This window comes from Gambusia affinis, linkage group LG06 (genome assembly GCF_019740435.1).
Source record: "Gambusia affinis linkage group LG06, SWU_Gaff_1.0, whole genome shotgun sequence".
In the NCBI taxonomy this organism is placed as follows: Eukaryota; Metazoa; Chordata; class Actinopteri; order Cyprinodontiformes; family Poeciliidae; genus Gambusia; species Gambusia affinis.
Genome location: NC_057873.1, coordinates 21,997,316 through 22,014,474, shown reverse-complemented (window position 1 = coordinate 22,014,474; position 17,159 = coordinate 21,997,316). Strand labels below are relative to the sequence as shown.

Here is a 17,159-nt window from a genome sequence, read left to right as displayed (position 1 = left end):
TGGGGGTAAACAAGGCACGAGCAATGTTGATGTTTTTGTCAATGATTTCAGCTAAGAACATTTCCCTTGCATGTTTTAGTGCTGAACGGCAGCGTGGCAGGCTCTCTTCGTAGTTTTCATACTGAACTGAAGTTTTGCTCCATTTTCACTCAGCCCTTCGACAATGGCCTCCTTCACTTCTAACTAGTTGAGCACCTTTCCACTGAGATTTTTCTTCCTACCAGACTCAACTTCCGCTTCAATGGGAGCAATAGAATCAGTGATGCTTGATATTTTTAGAAAGTTATCTACCAACTCATCTACCTGCTGAAAGGGAGATGGGAAAGTAAACTTGAAGGTTTCAACTGTGCCGCCCTTAGAAGGAAAAAAATAAATAAATAAATAAATAAAAAGGCAAACAGGTTTACAACCCAACACTGCTTTAAACGTCCCCACAACTGTATACCTGATCTGGGTTTGTGATGCTGTTTGACCACTGATTTTTCTTTGAAGAACCCCTGAGCCATTTTAAATATAAATATAGCTGTTCTCTGATTAAATTACACTCAGGTGGGCTAAGAGACTTGCCTTGGTAAACTGGGATTGATACAAATGTCCCTAACACGTTTTACATTGTTTTAGATCAACACTAAATCACTGAAGTATATAGCTTTAATTGTGACAAAGTGTAAAGAAAGGTGCAGGTTAATGGATACTTCCATGGCAGTCCCATCATTGACATCATAAGTCATACTAATAAAACAGTTTGGTCAATTTTTGTTTATTTACACAAAAAAAAAAAATAATTGGGACATACAGGTGTTGAACAGGAGACATCTTATAAGGCTCACAAGAAAGGAGGTGGCAGATTGTTCACTGTTGTTCGATCGATAATAAAACGTTTGTCAACATGTGAAATCAACTGTGCGACTGGATATGGTTAAAATTAGAACGACATTTTCAATTTCACAGGCGTTTAACTCCAGCAGAGACACGTATAAAAGCAGATCGTTTTGACTTCACGAGGGAGCTTGAAATGCAATTTTCGCTCTGTGGAGAGCCAAAGGAATGTACGACTCTATATGACTTCATTTCATAATTCTCAACAACAAGATGCACTGTATTTACACACACCGCACTGAGCAAACATCACATTACTGCCCTATGGAAAATACTCTGAATGTCTTAAGTTTCGTCTCCATTTTAAGTGTTTTGAGAGGGACCCAACAAGCACCATTTGTTGAAATAATAATAAAAAATAAAAAAATCAGTCAAAGATAATCCACCATGTCATCCACCACCCAGAACGACGCCTGACACGGCGCAGGTTAGCATAACATTGAAACTGTGCTCCATTCTTGTAGGATGAACTCGCTGCGATGAGTTGATCGCTCTAAAATGAATTTCTACTTGTCGTCTGCTTGCAAGCGAGAGTTGAATAAAAAATGCAAATGAGCCTTGAAGAACACTGTAATGTTCCTGAGGCTATTGCTTTTTGACTGCAAGGCTTTCATTACCATCTGTGATCCACATTTTTTTTTTTTTTTTGGTGCTTGTTAGTTCAACGTAGTGCCATTAGATGAAAGCATGGGTTAAAGAGCAACAAAAGGGGACAGGGACAAACAGTTTTACACTGATTTTAACAGTGCACAGAGATAAATGAGTGGATTTACTTGTTAATACACAGAATAACTAGTTTCCGTACCCGCTGGCTGAGAGAGAACACAAACATGACTGCACCTTAATGAGGATTTCAAACAGTGACAAATATAAGTGTTTTTCTGTTAGCCTACTGACAACAATAGCTGTTCCTTGTGTACAGAATATTGCAAAGTCTAATTTTTCAACGGCAAGCAGTTTAGTTTACCTCAAATATATTTGGATATCGATGTTTGGACGATATTGGCTATGTTCTCTAAACACTGCTTCCTCGCGGTCACTGAAGAAGTGGCAGGAGAGAGACGTGGCTGCTTTTCAGAGCGATACAAAACACGGAGAAGCTGGGGGTTGAATGCCAGCGGTTTCAGATAAGTGGGGAAAGAGGGATCAACTTCTACTCTAGTGACTGGAGCATGAGGAGCTGCTTGAGGACCTTGGTCTGACTGGTCTCCCTGATCTCTCCTGCCAGGAACATCTCGTCCACCACGGTGTACACCTTGAAACGCACACAGGAAGTAAGACAAAAACACACAAGGAGCCGTCATCTGTGGTGCATTTGGGTCCTGAAACAATCACAAAGTCTCGACGTGAAAAACAATCTCACCTTGTAAAAGTTGAACACGAGGTCCAGTTCACACACATTGTGAAAATATTCATTCAGCACCTTCAGGGAGAAGAAGAAGTAGAAAAAAAAATCAATGTTCTGATTGAAACAAACTAATTTAATAGCATGTTGAGTACAATAAGGACTTCATAAATCTGCAAAAGTGTCAATTCTGTCTTCTACCGGCAGGAAGCAGTTCTACATTAATGTCGCTCATACACCGAAAAGTGATGGAGAAGCTGCAGCACACTGAAAATATCAGCCACTTTTCACAAAACTGAACAGTGTGTCAAAGGTTCTGCAGCACAGTACATTATGTCAATATGACAAAGAAAACAGAATCATCCCAGAGGGATAAAAAAATTAAAAGAAGAGGCGGAAAACACATTTATAACATATTAGATCTGCATTTGATTTTTATTTCAACCTGTTGTAAAAATGACAGAACTCACTTGGTGTCTCTAACATCTTATTGTATTTTTTTAAACTGTGCACGTCAGATAATGAGTCGTCTGTGGATATATAGGGAAAAGGGGGGGTGGGGAGGAAGACCCATTTTTCTCTCATTTGTCTGAATGGATTAAAGATAAAAAAATTCTCAAGCCACAGCTATAGCAACAAAAGAATGAATCAAAAAAAGGACAAAAACGAGTATCTGTTTTTCTCTAGGTGTGGCAATAAACAACAAGACAGCAGGCTCACTTTAAGATCCTGCATTGCTGTACATTAAATGCCTCTGTCAAGGTCAAACAGTAAATTAAAAGACCTTCACTCCTGAGCAGTCAAGACAAAAATGCTCAACAGTTTGTCTTAGTAAAAAAAACAATACCAAAAAAAACTGATTGTACTTTAAGCTTGAAATTTCAGAAGGGAGTTAACTAAATGATAGAGACGCATAACTTAAGACAAAAATATTGCAATATATTGCAAACTACATCTCGGGCTGTAAAAACGGTTGTACTTCACTTCTAAGTAGTTTTTACATTGTTTTAAGACTTAATATATAAATTTGAGTAACTGAACTATCATTCATTTCAATTTTGCTTTGCTTACATAGGAGCAATGGGGAAAAGTCGTGTTCACAAAACTCAGCGAAAACAAATCCCATGGGATGGCCTCTTTATTCAGTGCACCCTACTAGAGCTGGGTTGTAGGAAATTTTACCTTCAGAACTGCTTTGATTCTTTATGGCACAGAGTGAACAAGTGCTTCTCAGAAATATTGGTCCATACAGACATGAAAGCATCAGGCAGTAACAGTAACTTATTTGATGTCCTTGCGGTGAGATAATACTTCAACTGACTGGCGAAATAATGCAAGTTTGACATTTAGATGCAGCAAGCAAATAAACCAGAAAACATTCTTTGAAAAAAAAAAAAAGAAAAAAGAAAAACAATAAAAAGAACGAGAAACCCTCTGGAGACATTCCTGGAAACCAGCAGACCACAACAAGTAAATCATCACAGTTCACGCGCTCTGTCTACATCGTGCGTGTCTCAGTTAGTTACCTCCACAAAGTTGTGGATGGCTTCGAGGTATGCCAGGTTGTTGTCGGTCACGTCCACACAGATGCAGAAGTACAGGCCAGCGTAGCGCCGGTAAATGATCTTGAAGTTCCTGAACTGTGGGAGTTAAACAAAGAAATACTCTTAATAACTCAGCATCTGGCTTCATAACATCAGCACTCAATATCCACAGCTTTCCCATAAAAAATAAAATAAAAAAAAGCTGCATCAACGTATAAAATCCGCAACATGAAGAAGAAGAAAAAACAAGGTCAGATTTTTGTTTATATCTGATGGCTTGGAGCATCAAATGCATCAACCTTGAATTGAAGGTCGTACAATTCAAGGTTGCACAGAAACTCAGGTTCCTTTGAGTTTAATGAGTCATATTTAAACAAAGGAAAATGACTCGAGTTAATGAAAATGAGTGAATTATGACTCATTTTTAGCCACTCCTCTCCTAAAAAATGCCAAGTACAATAAGCTACAGGTAAACGATTCGCTTGATATGAAAATGGTTAATGTAGGACCCCTACACACATAAAAGCTTATATAATTTAAACATAAATATTTCACATTTTAAGGTGTTTACATTTAAAGCGTTTCCTGTATCAAAACACACAAAAAAAATAGCTTTTCTTTTCAGCGGATACTTTCATTTTAAATAGTGATTACAGATTTCATTTTGAGGGAAAACAACAGACGGCTTCCATGAGAATAGTCACATAGCATAGAGAGACTGCAGCTTTGCACCGACTGGTTGGAAAACAGCAATTATGTTAATCTAGACTCTTAACAAGATCTTTTAACAATAAACACTCTTGGGAAAATGTTCAGAGCTATCAATCTGCTGGAGAAAAAATTGCGCAAAGAATGAACCGCAAGTTAAATATGAACAAATCCCCTTACCTCAACAAAGTTGGTATGCTTGGCGTCCCTGACAGTGACCACGGCATGCACTTCCTCGATCAGCTTCTGTTTCTCGTCATCATCAAACTGCATATACCATTTGGCCAGCCGCGTCTTCCCTGCTCGGTTCTGGATGAGGATGAAGCGGATCTTTACGAGGAAAAGATTACAGAAAAATAAACATTAGTAAAGCTACAACAAAAATACAAAAAATGATCACCTTAGTCAAAGCAATTTAATGTGGGGAAACAAAAACATATATACATTCAACGTTTTAAATGGTAAGCAAAAACGCAGAAGTGTGGACAGTTTGGTAAAGAAATCATTGTAGCTAAAAACTACTATTAGCCTAGCTAACGTGAAATGACAACAGCTATTTATTTAGCAACATAACAGTTCGATTAGAAAGCCAGCCATATTTTTAAACTAGTTTGGGTCTATTGAATACATTTGGACTCTTTAGGTCGATAAATAAATCGCTAACGTTTTTTTTTTCCTGCTGACTCAATGAAGAGCTTATCAGTCCAACCCTCAATCAAACGGCAGCAAACTCCAACTGACATTTTAAGTAAAGCCCAGCAACGCAAAACAATGACATAGTTACCATTTTCGTTTTCCAAATAAAGTCTTTGCGAGCTTAAGAATACCGCGTTCCTGAGCAGAAAAAGCACCACAACTACACTAACACATCAGTATTTCTGCTATTGACCGCTCGTCCGCTATCTTACCAAGCTAACCGGAAGTGCAAAGCTACGCTCAAGTACAGTTGCATGATGGGAATCGTGTTTCTGTTGCACCGGTAGGAACTCAGAGCTTTCGTTTTTAGAACTACAAAACCCATAAATCCTGCTTGACGATTTCCTAATGAGTTGCGTTAAAAGTCACATGAGTCCATCCGTTGGTTGCGATGCAGATACGGGAATTCCGGCTTTTCTTTTTAGATCCGGAAGAAGTGGCTCAGATATTCAACAAGAACTGTTTGGATGCTCTCACACAGTTCTTTGAGACATTAACTATTAAACAACCGCTCCGACATTTCATTAGTATATGTAGCTACGTCCACAAATATCAATGCAGTTCAACTTCAGCTTTATTACAAGCTTTCAAATATTTTGAATGCAGAAATGTCACTCTTGTTATGGACAAGGACATATGAAGCGAAACTATGCCACTCATTGCATTTAGGTACTGGAAAGCATGAGATTCTAACAGTCCAATAACCATTACTGAATATGTCAGTAAAAATATAATATACTGTTAATATACTGTAACTAATCTTAAAACAGAAAAGTAACAACTATTTCAGCCACTTCCAAAACAAGTAATTAAACTAGCTATAACAGTTTTAATAATATTTTCAACAACATGCATTTTTGTAATTTATATTTAAATACACATACTTTGGTGAAAACATAGAATAGACACCTGCCACATTAGTATTTGTTCTCAAACAGTCCCATTCTTCAGAAAGATTAGATCTAAGTCTGGACTCTGGACTCCTATGTTAAATTCTTAATTGCCAACTGTCTAGCAGAAGGCTAAAGGTTCACTGACTGGCCCAGAGAACTGTTCATGTCTAAGCCACCAGTTACAGCTGGAGAAAAACAGCATAAAAACGTTATGATGGCACCACCAGAGGGATTGGTTTTGTGCAGGAATTTTGCTCCCAAAATACCTTCTAGAATTTTGGCCATGAAGTTCCACACTGTTTTCATCAGATCAAAATACATTTGCAAATGTGCTTTCTGTACACTTTGCTAAAGTTCTTTGAAAGAAATGGTCTATGCTGCCACCCTGTCCCGTAGGTGTGATGGGGTGGGGAGACCAGTTTATTTCTCTACACTTGTTAAAACATATTCCTTCAATAGAATGATGAGGTTTAAAGCCTCATTAATTTTTCTGTGTTTTCCTTTGACTGATGCCTTCTGGCAATGAAATTACTAGAAGCTGTTTGTAGACTGTGGATTTTGCTTTGAGACATGGCCAAGAAAATGCGAGAAAAAACCTTTTTGAAAACGTTGAAAGTTACTTAGGGCTCATGAGACACGTTTTCAAATAACGGCTCCAGTTTAGCGTGAGCTTCAATGTGGTGGGTGTTAGTGAACACAGCCTCCGTTTGTGTCCAACAGCACCCTCTTCTGCCATATCATTTTCAATTCTTATTTTCTACCTTTTCCACTATGTTTTTGTCTTCCATTGCACAGGTCAGATTAAAAACAGAGAAAGTTCTAACACATCTGTTTTTCTAACAACACAGTGGCCTGACATTTTACCGGTGGTGCTTAGAGTTTTATGTCCACTGTATGTCTGTTGTGTTTTTAAAACAAGTTATTTGTGCTCCGCTACTTCCTCGCCAGGGGTCGGTTTTTGTACACAGGTCAGGCTAGGCTGCCAGCTCACCAGAGGACATTGTCCAGACAGTTTGGACAGCTTGCCCTGTGAGCACTTTGGGCGAATAGGGAGTCAGAGGGAGAAGGGGAGGTGGTGGACTGTGATTGTCAGGGATTGCACAACTGCGAGGAAAGGAATGTGCTCGTCCTATGGGACCCAGAAATATGTCAGCTGCAAAATGCGGAGAAGAGTTGAGGTGGAACAGCAAAAGAGAGAAAGAAAACAAAAAAGATAACGGAAGCTTGCAAGTGGTTCAACAAAAGATGTTTTTCTTCCATGCAATGCCTGCGGCTGTGTTTTGGCATCAATGTGCTTGGCTTCATAAGAGCGCCATTACTGTGGTATTCTCTAAGCAAGAATGAAATTGCTTAGATGGTATTTAGCGTTATAAAACAACATGAGAAGGAGACAAAGAAGGAAAGGAAAGCAAATGGAGGAGAAAGGCCTTTGAAACAGAGACAGGTTGCTCAGTTGAAACTTTGACCCCTGCTAGCCGTGCTTTGTGCAATCGGGATCGTGCAAATATTGCTAAAAGCCCAGCAAGCAATGTGACGGTAGGTGTGTGGTTTTTTTTAGCACAAGTTGAACATTGCTTTGCTAGGAAGTCACGTTTTTATGCCATCAACGCTTGTACTCTCCTACCGATAACATAACAGCTCAATAAAGTTGGTTGTAAAGCCACATAAAGTATAGTTTCATATTAAACTGATTTTAGATCAAGAGCCTAAAAAGGCATATTTCAGGAAGTCCAAGAACTCGCAGAGAGCGAGGGAGAAAATATTCAGGAGAGGGTTCCAAGTACGAGACATTAAACATCTGTTTGAGCTCTTGTGCGACTCTGCAGTCATTTCTCCAAAGTACAGCGCCGCTGACATCCTCAGAAGATGGAATTATTCATCATTCACTGGCTGAACTTATCAAAGTACCAGTCCCGTCACTGTAATTCTTTTATCAAGTGGAGGACTCTGAGCACAACTCAAGTAATTAGGACTAACCTTTGAGATGATTGATTTTCTAAGGAAGGAAATATTTCCCCTCTCTGCTGCCGCTGAAGCTAAATCAGGCTTCAGGTCAGAGTTATCAGGTGAATCCTTTATTGGGTGAAGCATAGGAGGGACGGCTGAATATGTCAGAGAAGGACTAATGTTTGACTTTGTACGTGTGAATGTGGATCGGCTGTAAAAGAACGGAAGTGGTATGTGTGACCCCTGAGGCCCGGGGAGGGAAATGGAACAAAAATATACTCAGTTAGTCCTTTTCTAAACTGCAGATATACTGCTGTAACAAAGTGAAGGCTCCCCGGGAAGCAATAACCCAAATCCTATTTGAATTATTCCTCACAAAATTCATTTTGTGTGCTTCTGCGCTTTAAACTTACATTAAAGTCAATTTACTCTTTTGTGGCGAAAGGAAAAGTTACTCAGACTTTGCTTATTGGACATTTTTGCTGCTTCAGAACCAAGTCAACGTGTTGTCATGCATAGAACAATGACCTCTGCTCTCTGTCAGAAAAGTGGTCTGCAAGGTTAATGCATCAACAACAGATCTTTGATATAACTTGGTGCCAAACCATTCAATGATTTATGAACTAACAAAAGTATTTTAGAGTCTACTCGCTGAGCTGAGGTGATGTGCTCTAACTTAGGAGAAAAGCCTTTTGGATCATATGAAGGTGTCTGATTGATTTCTTTGGGCAGACCTACGAAGACACTGTCCCAGTATTTAAACTAAGTATAGAAGCATGGATTAGTTTTTCCAGATCATGCTGGGAAATTAGTCCATCTTTCCTAGAAATGTTCCTTTAATGATAAAAGGGCAGTCTTGACATTGATGCCCTGATTTGTTCTATGCATATATTCAGTGGTTGGATGGGTTCATAGTGGTGACATCGTATTGCAGAGCTAAGTATCATCTGCATTATTACATCAGCTTATCATTGTCATATTCTGAGCTACTGGGCGCATCATTATAGGGGCTGAAGATGGAGCCTTGGGAAATTCTGAATGGGACTTTTGTCGACTGCAAAGTTACCTATTGGCATAAAAAAGACAAAGAAAAGGGAATAGTGTTTTTGAAAAGAACCTCCACTGGCTCCCCATTAAATCCAGAAGAGAATTTAAGATTCTCCTTCTCACACACACACACACACACACACATATATATAAAGCCCTTAATAATGAAACACCATCTTACATCAGACACCATCTTCCTAACATGACACTTTGCTCTCAGATTAGGTCCCAGAATTTGAGGAAGATGTTTAAGTTTTTAGTGAGGCAGAAGGTCTACTATACGCTCTTTTTCTCTCTCCTCGCCAGACATTTCCAGTCTGCTATAAAGACTAGCCTTAAAACTTTCCTTTTTGATAAAGCTTATGGCTAAAACAGCGGTGTTGAAATGAAATGACTTCTTTTGTAAAATGCCTTGAGATGACATTTGGTGTGAAATTGCACCACGTATATAATCTGAATTGAACCAATAATGATGTAGGTGCAGATATGAAAGAGTGAAAATCAGAGGGATTAAATATTTCATCCCAAAATACAAAACCTGACTAAGCTTTGTGGCATAAAGCCAAAGTTATGTGAAAATAAAAGAAGATAAAATTTCCACGCAGGGTTGAGATTACTCTATGACTTTATTTTTATACGCTTTATTTAAATACCCAAATAATTCAAAGGTCATATATTATTTAAAATTATTCAGACATCATCGTTAAATTAAAAATAAATCTCTATTTCTGGCCATTCTGGCCTAAAGTAAATGTCATCCATGATGCTTTTGGTCACATATTGTTGTGTTGGGCTGTGCTGTTGTGTTGTAATTGTGGCATCAACCGCTGGGAGGGGAGAGACTCTCTGCTTTCTGTGAATCGGAGAGGAGAACGTCCGCCATTATTGGGGAAGCTGAGGGGTGGGGGGGGGGGGGGGGGGAAATCGGCTCGTACTCAACGTCACGCATTTATCCTGCGAGAGGGGCTTAACATGAGAAAGGAAAACACAGCGCCTCACAACGAGCTGTCCTTACTCTGAAAATAGCGTTGCTGTAAATGACGGCTGAGCTCCCAGTCGGCTTCCATACGGACTCTTTTGTTTTGTTTTGTTTTGTTTCTTTTTTATTATTATTATTTCAGACACAACAAAGGAAACAATAATTGGTGAAAACAACGTGGTGGTGAGCCAAGAAGGGGAAAACACACCGAAACAGCGCTTCCCAACGCCTTCCCCCCTCTTTTTCTCTCTCCTCGCCAGACATTTCCAGCCTATGTGAAAGGACGGGACTTTTTCCTTGTATTTTGGGAAGATTTTCTCTCTCTTTTTTTTTTCTACTGCTGCTGCTGCTTTTAATCAGAAATGAGTCCTGTTTTTTTTTCTCCTGAGAGAGAAAGTGCAAATGCTCATGTCTGAAAACTTCAGACTACAGCGGGGGGTGGACGAGCTCTTAATGTAGGGGGGAATGGGCCAGACGGCGTGTTTACTAGAAAAGCGGAAAACAATAATCGATGCGAGTATTTCTGGGGAGTGTTGTGTGTGTGTGTGTTTTTTTAATATTTAAGAAAAAAGTCTTTCCCTGGCCGTGAGTCGCAGAGGAGCGACATAGAGGAAGAACGGAGTGGACGAGAGCTGGGAAGACAAGACTGCTTGTGGTATGTAGACTCCTCTTTTCCATACATTATCATAGCAATTTAATAAGCCGATATTTTAGGGTGTTTATCGTATTCTGAGCTGTGCTGCTCGTGTTGGGCTGAGCTCCTGCGAATAAGAAGAGAACTGGGAGTCAACCTCATTCCCCCACACACACAGGGCTGGCACGATTTGAAACCCTTAGTTGTAGCAATAATGATTTTCTTGTTCTAATGATGATGCATGGCTTTCTGAAATTCATATTCAGGACCACTCTAAGGTGTGCTGGTTTCAATATGGAATAGGAAGATTGTAAAAATGTGTACCTCAAGCCTTTAAATAGTTTGAATGATTTTGCCAGGCCTGGAGAAACTCTACAACATCACGCATTCATTAAAGGACAGGACATGATAGCTACAGAGGCACATGTTTGCTACCTAATCTGTACTATCAGGTCTTATTAAATAAAGTGGACTGAGAGTATTTCTGTTTCAAAATTGAATGTCCTTGTAGTACTATGGAAATTGGGAGTAAGCTTACAGAGATGAATGAAATGGATAGAAATTGCAACTTTCTGATTTATCCTCAGTTGACTCGGATTGAGCGGCAGGATAAAAACTGAAATTTCTATTTGTTCCCCTCCTGGTTCTTCACTAAATACATCAAAATGAAGAACTTTCACCATTTATAGTCTGTAAGCTGGTTGACCAGCAGCCTGTCCTTTGATGAACTTTTTTGACTTGAATAAGGCCGATCTGTGCTAGGGACGGATGCTTTTGAGAATAATTTAGGTAACTCTTGTAGGTCCATAATTCACCTTGCTGTATCAGGTGAAAAAAAGATAATCGTTTTGACCGGTAAAAACTGATCGGTGCATTTCTGTATTTTCCCATTTCTGTGGGAGAAATAGCTTTAGTCTTTTCAGATGGCATCAATTATGCCTTTTCTACTATTAGGATTGACTAGAACAAAGTCAAGTTGGGAATGATTGCTGTCACAAGCATTTTCTCTTGTATTGCGAGATCATTCACTGATGTGTCACAGTTTTATTTCAACGCAGACTGGTCATCGCTTCTGCAGCCACTCCCTTTCTCTTCGAGTCCCTCTGCTGGACTTGAGTGCTTTTCATTTTACGAGTGGATGCTGGCTGTGAAATTTTCCCCACAGGGTGAGATAACTGTGGCCTGTTTTCGACATGCAGGGGGGACTTTGAGTTGTAGCTGCAGCTACTGCTGTGTCATTGCTTGATAAATGAGGCATTTGCGAAAAAAACAGGAACTTTGTTCGTTTGATTGTCTTTTGTCTGGTGCTATGTGTTGTGGATGGGGCGGCTTGTTCCAGCAAATCTAGTGACTCATAATCCCACATTTGCCTGGCGTGTTTTGACTGAGTACATTTGAAAAGTCTGTCTTTTTTAGATTTAATCCAGGCTTTATTAGGATGACCAAGCAGACTGAGTAAGTACATGCGTATATAAATTTTCCCAGAAAGATGCTGTTTTTATTTTTTTTTCTTTTACTCACAGGTAGCAGCTGTCAGCTCTCCTCTGCTGTGCTTGATTGGGCCCTTTGCAATGCAGTCACACCTCTCTGGGAAGCCTGTCTTACTCTAATAGTTGTGCCATTTGTTCAGGCAGCGGGCTAGCTAGCTGCATTCACCCCTCACATTCTGCCTCAGGGCTGTGGATCGAGATGGGAGGCCTCGGGTTTTGACCGTGTTCCTGAGATTAGAGGATGCAGACTTGACTCATCAGGATGTAGGCCAGGGATGCAGATACATTTTTTTTTCCCCCGCTTTGTTTTGCTGAGGTCACTGGATGATAGATCCTGATCTGAACAGGGTGTGGCATACAGTTTAAATAACAAATTCTCTCTATTTCTTAATATCAGAGTAAGGAAGGTGGTTTGTAAAGATGTACAGACTCAGATTTAGCCAGTTTTCCCAGAATCTGCACTGATTGGTGATTGGCTGGTCAATTGATTAAAAAACCCCAAAAACTGGGGAAACACAACATATTGGCACTACTCACAACTCGATATTGGTCATTTTTTTGACATATCGGTATCAGGCTGTTTAATAAAACTGGGCTGATATTAACAATCACTAGTTGTTTCCATATTGTTGCTGTTTGATTGTTGAGAGAGAAGAGAGGAGGATGTTCATGTGTTGTTTGTTTAGTCGGGTCACAGTGACGCTGTGAAGGATTTTTGGGAGTTTAACCGAAGCAGATAAGAAGTGGTGAAGTCAGCAGTGTGGTGATTTTTTTCAAGTTGTTAATATATATATATATATAATACATATTGTATCGGTAAATATCTGTGATCGGCCATAACAGGATGTCGACATCGGCCCAGATTTTCCTATTGGTGCAAAAAATAAAAAAAAAACACTTTTTCTGTCATTATCAAATCAAAGATCCAAAAATCTGACATTAGGTTTGCTGAATTTATTTTATCAAAGAGTAAGAGAGTTATAATATACCTCACAGTGACTTCCCTGTGTGAATTATCATATTTTGTCCACATTAACCCCCAGTTTTTGTTTGCCAGTGCGCCGCTGGGTAAATCATAGACCACTTACCTGCTCACTTGCATATTTCACAACTGGTTCTTTTCCCCCACTGGTAGTTCAAAGGAGTGAATTTATTATTATTATTATTATTATTATTATTATTATTATTATTATTATTATTATTATTATTATTATTATTATTATTATTGTTATTTCCTGAAAGTCTGTGTTTGGTGCATAAAAGAAGCTAATTATAGTGGCCAGCTTTGGAGTTCTCTGGACCAGATTACAGTCACTCTCTCCTCTCAATGACCGCCTTGTTTTAGTGTCCGATTATTAGGCAGAGAGAAGTGCATTCTGGGATGATTGTATCTGAATTTCCATTAGAAAGTGCGCCCGCGTCAGTCGAACTGAGGCCTCCTCTGTCCCCGCTGTTTCTGTTCCCTAGCTCATTGCAAATTGGCAGATGATTTATAGGACTTCACACAGTTCTCTGCATTAGTCCTTTAAATTAAATGACCGTGAAAATAATTCAAAATTAAACCAGTGATCCAAGTAGATTGGTTTCACTTTATAACTCAAACTCACCTTACAATTTATCACAACACGTGTATTATATTGGAGCACAAAGACATTTCTATTGTGCTCTATACTGTAAATATTTTCTATGTAGTTCTGAAGAAATGCTTCAGTTACTATCCAGACGTTTTTTGTAAAGTCAGACTTGGTTTAGATGTTGTTTCCCCCTTGTAGAACAGCATGTCATAGTCAGTTCTTTAATTTGCAAGTTTCTCAAAGCAAGCTTCCAAGAACCCTTCCTTCTGGTGACTTGACATAAGACTTAAGGCAACCAATCTGAGTTCTTTTGAATAAATCTGTTTTTTTTTATTGTTTTCAATGCAATACCTCCTTTAGAGGTGCAAATAAGTGTTTTGTACAGCTGCAACAAATGATTGAGCTGTGCAATGAGACACATATTTGTGCCAGTTGCAGGTCTGAAGACAGTCTTTGCCATTGTTGATGTCGCCATCTTCAGTAGCATCCGTAGGTTAGGAGATATCAGTGTTAGACTTTGGCTCAAATGCAACTTAAACATTTATGTTGGAATATGACAAAAGTTGATTATCTCCTCGTTTAAGAATCTGCTTGATTCTTAAACGTGTTGGGATGTCACCAAACCAAGGAGACATAACGCTGAATTAGCATTTTGTTTCTTCAAGAACATTTCAGAAACTTTGGTTTGTAAAATAAATCCTACTGTGGAAATCCACACTTTGCTACATAGCTTTATTTTTATTGGGAATGTACATTTGTTGCAGTGGAAGAAAAAAAAAAGCACAGCGTTGAATGCTATCTTTTATTTTATCTTTAGGTCACATTTAAATAAGAAAACAGCAGTAACAGCATTTGGATTTAGTGTGACCATAGAGATGAAGAACCAGGATGTGAGCTGCAGAGGAATGGTGACCTCTGGAAACGATCGGCCGTTGTTTTGCCATTTCAGCTCCAATTACACAACAGAGGAACAAGGGGCTGTGGTAATGTGGAAGAGCCATGGAGAGCCTGTGTGCAGGGAATTCTGGGAAGAGCGAGAAAAAGCAAAAGAGTGACACAACAAAGTCGGCTGTCATTTCGGAGGCAGCAAGAGTGAAACAAAGCGCGAGCAAACTGCTGCCAGTTTCTGCTTCAGGCTGTGTCTCTGGTATGCGCCCTTTTGGTGTTTGTGCTCATGGATCGACCAATCAATGTCGGCCATAAGTAACCCTGCTGCTCAGCTATGGCCCAGCCGAATTCCATGAGTCAGCACGTCCGTAGATAAGATGTTATGATTGAGTCTCTGGCAGTGAAATTAGGCCACTGCTCAGAGGTCAATAGGTCGGACTTGTGCTGTTGTAGTCGCTCACACACTTTGTTTTACCTGCATGGAGCTCCAGCATGTTCTGCAGGTTTAAAGTTCAACCGGGTTGGCAGGTTGCCTTGGGAACTAACTTAAAAAAAAAGACTTGATACGCTTGAACACATCCTCCATTACACATAAGGGGTATAATAGTGTCTGATTGTTTTTGAGATGAGTCAGTGTTGCTACTTACGGCTTGATATGGTGATAGACTGTAGACAGAGGAGTTCCCACTGAAATTCACCTACGCAAACAGTTAAAGATAAACGTGACAATGTTTATAATCTGCAATGACACTGATTTGATTATTTTTTCTGCTGCCCTGATGCTCAGACCCACTCTTTTTCTGTCAAATATGTGGCTGATGCTAGCAGAAGGGGGAGTCCATGATTTCTTGTTTAACTTCCACTGGAGATTCTCGCTGTTGGCGCCCCTGGGCTTCCTGTAGGAAGTCCACCGATGATGCGTGGCCATGTGGGAGGGAAGAGGTGGGCCAGAAGAAGTGGAGAGCACAGGGTCAAAGGTGAGGAGAGGAGCTGGAAAGGGGCAGCGGTCTGTTTTATTATTCATCCATGTTAGGCCAAAGAGGGGATACTTTTGGGTCATCTGATTCTTGTAAAAGCGATAACTCTCGAATGCCCCAAGGGTCTGCCTTTAATACTGGTGCAACTGATAACTTGGATCCTGTAATTGGCAAGATAGAGCGAAGTGCTAAATTATAAGAAATAAATGCTGTCATAAAAAAAGTTGTAGGTAGTAATTAATTATGACACAAATGACTGGTGTTAAGTGATGACCTTTTTAAGCTAAAAGCCTGACTGTGCTCTGTTCCTCGTCATTATCTCAAGCAGTTTTTGATACTTTTCAACAGATAGAAAAAGGCTGAGCTTCTAAGGCTGGAAGTTCATTTAAAGATGCGCCGATAAATGTTCTGTGGCCAATCTCTGCTTTTTGTAAAACTTTAATTTGATTCTATTTAATTTTCTATTTGAGAACCATAATAAAAGATGCAAGGACAGCATTTAAAACTTTATTCCTTTGCCTCTGCTGTAAGAGGGGTTGTTTTATATGTATACTAGACACATAGGCAATGTCAAGGTGCCTTGTGAGAGAGCTCTGTCTTTATTATATGGTTTTGCCAGACTGAATGATTCTAACCTCCCCTGTTATGACCTGTCTTAAAAAGCCACAACAAGAAGAAAGTCACTCCATGTATAAAAGTTTCCTGAAGTATACATTTATTCAACACAAACTAAGTTTAAAATCAAAGTTTCCAATATGGAATGTGGAAGTCAGTGAGATGAGTGGTATCTGGTGTGGACGAGGGGCCTGAATACGTGGAAGTGTTGTAATGTGCAATCAAAATGATCTAGAAAGCAAAAGGCAGCAGGACACCTAAGGAGGAGAGCAGAGAGAAGTTAGGAGAAATAGTTTAAACGACTGAAGGCTTAGCGGGCCCTCGGGCGTCCCAAATCAATTATCAGTGTTGCATCATGGGTAAATGCCCAACCTAACTACAAGGATATCCTGCTAACCTTCTTACGTTAGCAGTTAGTATGAAAAAGACATCTCTCCATGTGTTTGTCTTACTGGGTGAAAGTCTTGCTCTCGCTCTCTCTATCGCAGCATGAATGAGTTGGTGTATCGTGACGTTTTTTACAAGTAATTTTTTTAAAAATTGCTACTTACAACTTTTTGTGCTTTGTTGTTTTTATATTTTAAACTTTTCATAATTCCAAATGTTGTGAACTCTTTCCTTTGAAACAGTGACTCTGCAAAAGTGTGTTGTCATTTGTGTGGACTGAAATTATTTAGCGTTTTGTGTTTACAAATAGTTAGAAATAGCTGATTTCCCCCCCACCCTTTAATTTTTTCAGTCACTAAAAGATTTCTTGTAGCTTCTGCATTGTTCTCTCATCTGACCTAGCTCACCTGCCGTCAGTCAATGGTTGTCATGGTTACTGAACACAGTCCTTTTGGGATTAAACTGTTCTACTGCACTGGGTCGCAGCAAGAGATGTGAACTGTCACCTTGACATTTATTTTGTTAATGCTAACATCAAGTATGGTGAAAACTTGAT

At 39.5% G+C, this 17,159-nt stretch overlaps 2 protein-coding genes and 1 long non-coding RNA gene across 3 annotated transcripts in view; 1 reads left to right on the top strand and 2 right to left on the bottom strand.

Moving 5' to 3' along the window:
- Nucleotides 1-1,478: 1,478 nt before the first annotated feature.
- Nucleotides 1,479-5,434, bottom strand: ap2s1 (adaptor related protein complex 2 subunit sigma 1). The gene is made up of 5 exons (XM_044120681.1): nucleotides 5,261-5,434; nucleotides 4,657-4,806; nucleotides 3,751-3,864; nucleotides 2,243-2,302; nucleotides 1,479-2,134 (listed from the first exon to the last, which is right to left on the bottom strand). The coding sequence occupies exons 1-5, from the start codon at nucleotides 5,261-5,263 to the stop codon at nucleotides 2,033-2,035; spliced, it is 429 nt and encodes a 142-aa protein (XP_043976616.1). The 5' UTR covers nucleotides 5,264-5,434; the 3' UTR covers nucleotides 1,479-2,032.
- A 4,539-nt stretch (nucleotides 5,435-9,973) lies between these two features.
- Nucleotides 9,974-17,159, top strand: part of arhgap35a (Rho GTPase activating protein 35a) — an 87,382-nt gene continuing 80,196 nt past the window's right edge. Inside the window, exon 1 of the mRNA XM_044120679.1 lies at nucleotides 9,974-10,693. The gene's annotated coding sequence lies outside the window, so the exon portion shown is untranslated. The remainder of the gene's footprint in view (nucleotides 10,694-17,159) is intronic.
- Nucleotides 14,394-15,756, bottom strand: LOC122833243. The gene is made up of 3 exons (XR_006370947.1): nucleotides 15,418-15,756; nucleotides 15,272-15,322; nucleotides 14,394-14,760 (listed from the first exon to the last, which is right to left on the bottom strand). It is a non-coding gene; the product is annotated as an uncharacterized LOC122833243 (long non-coding RNA).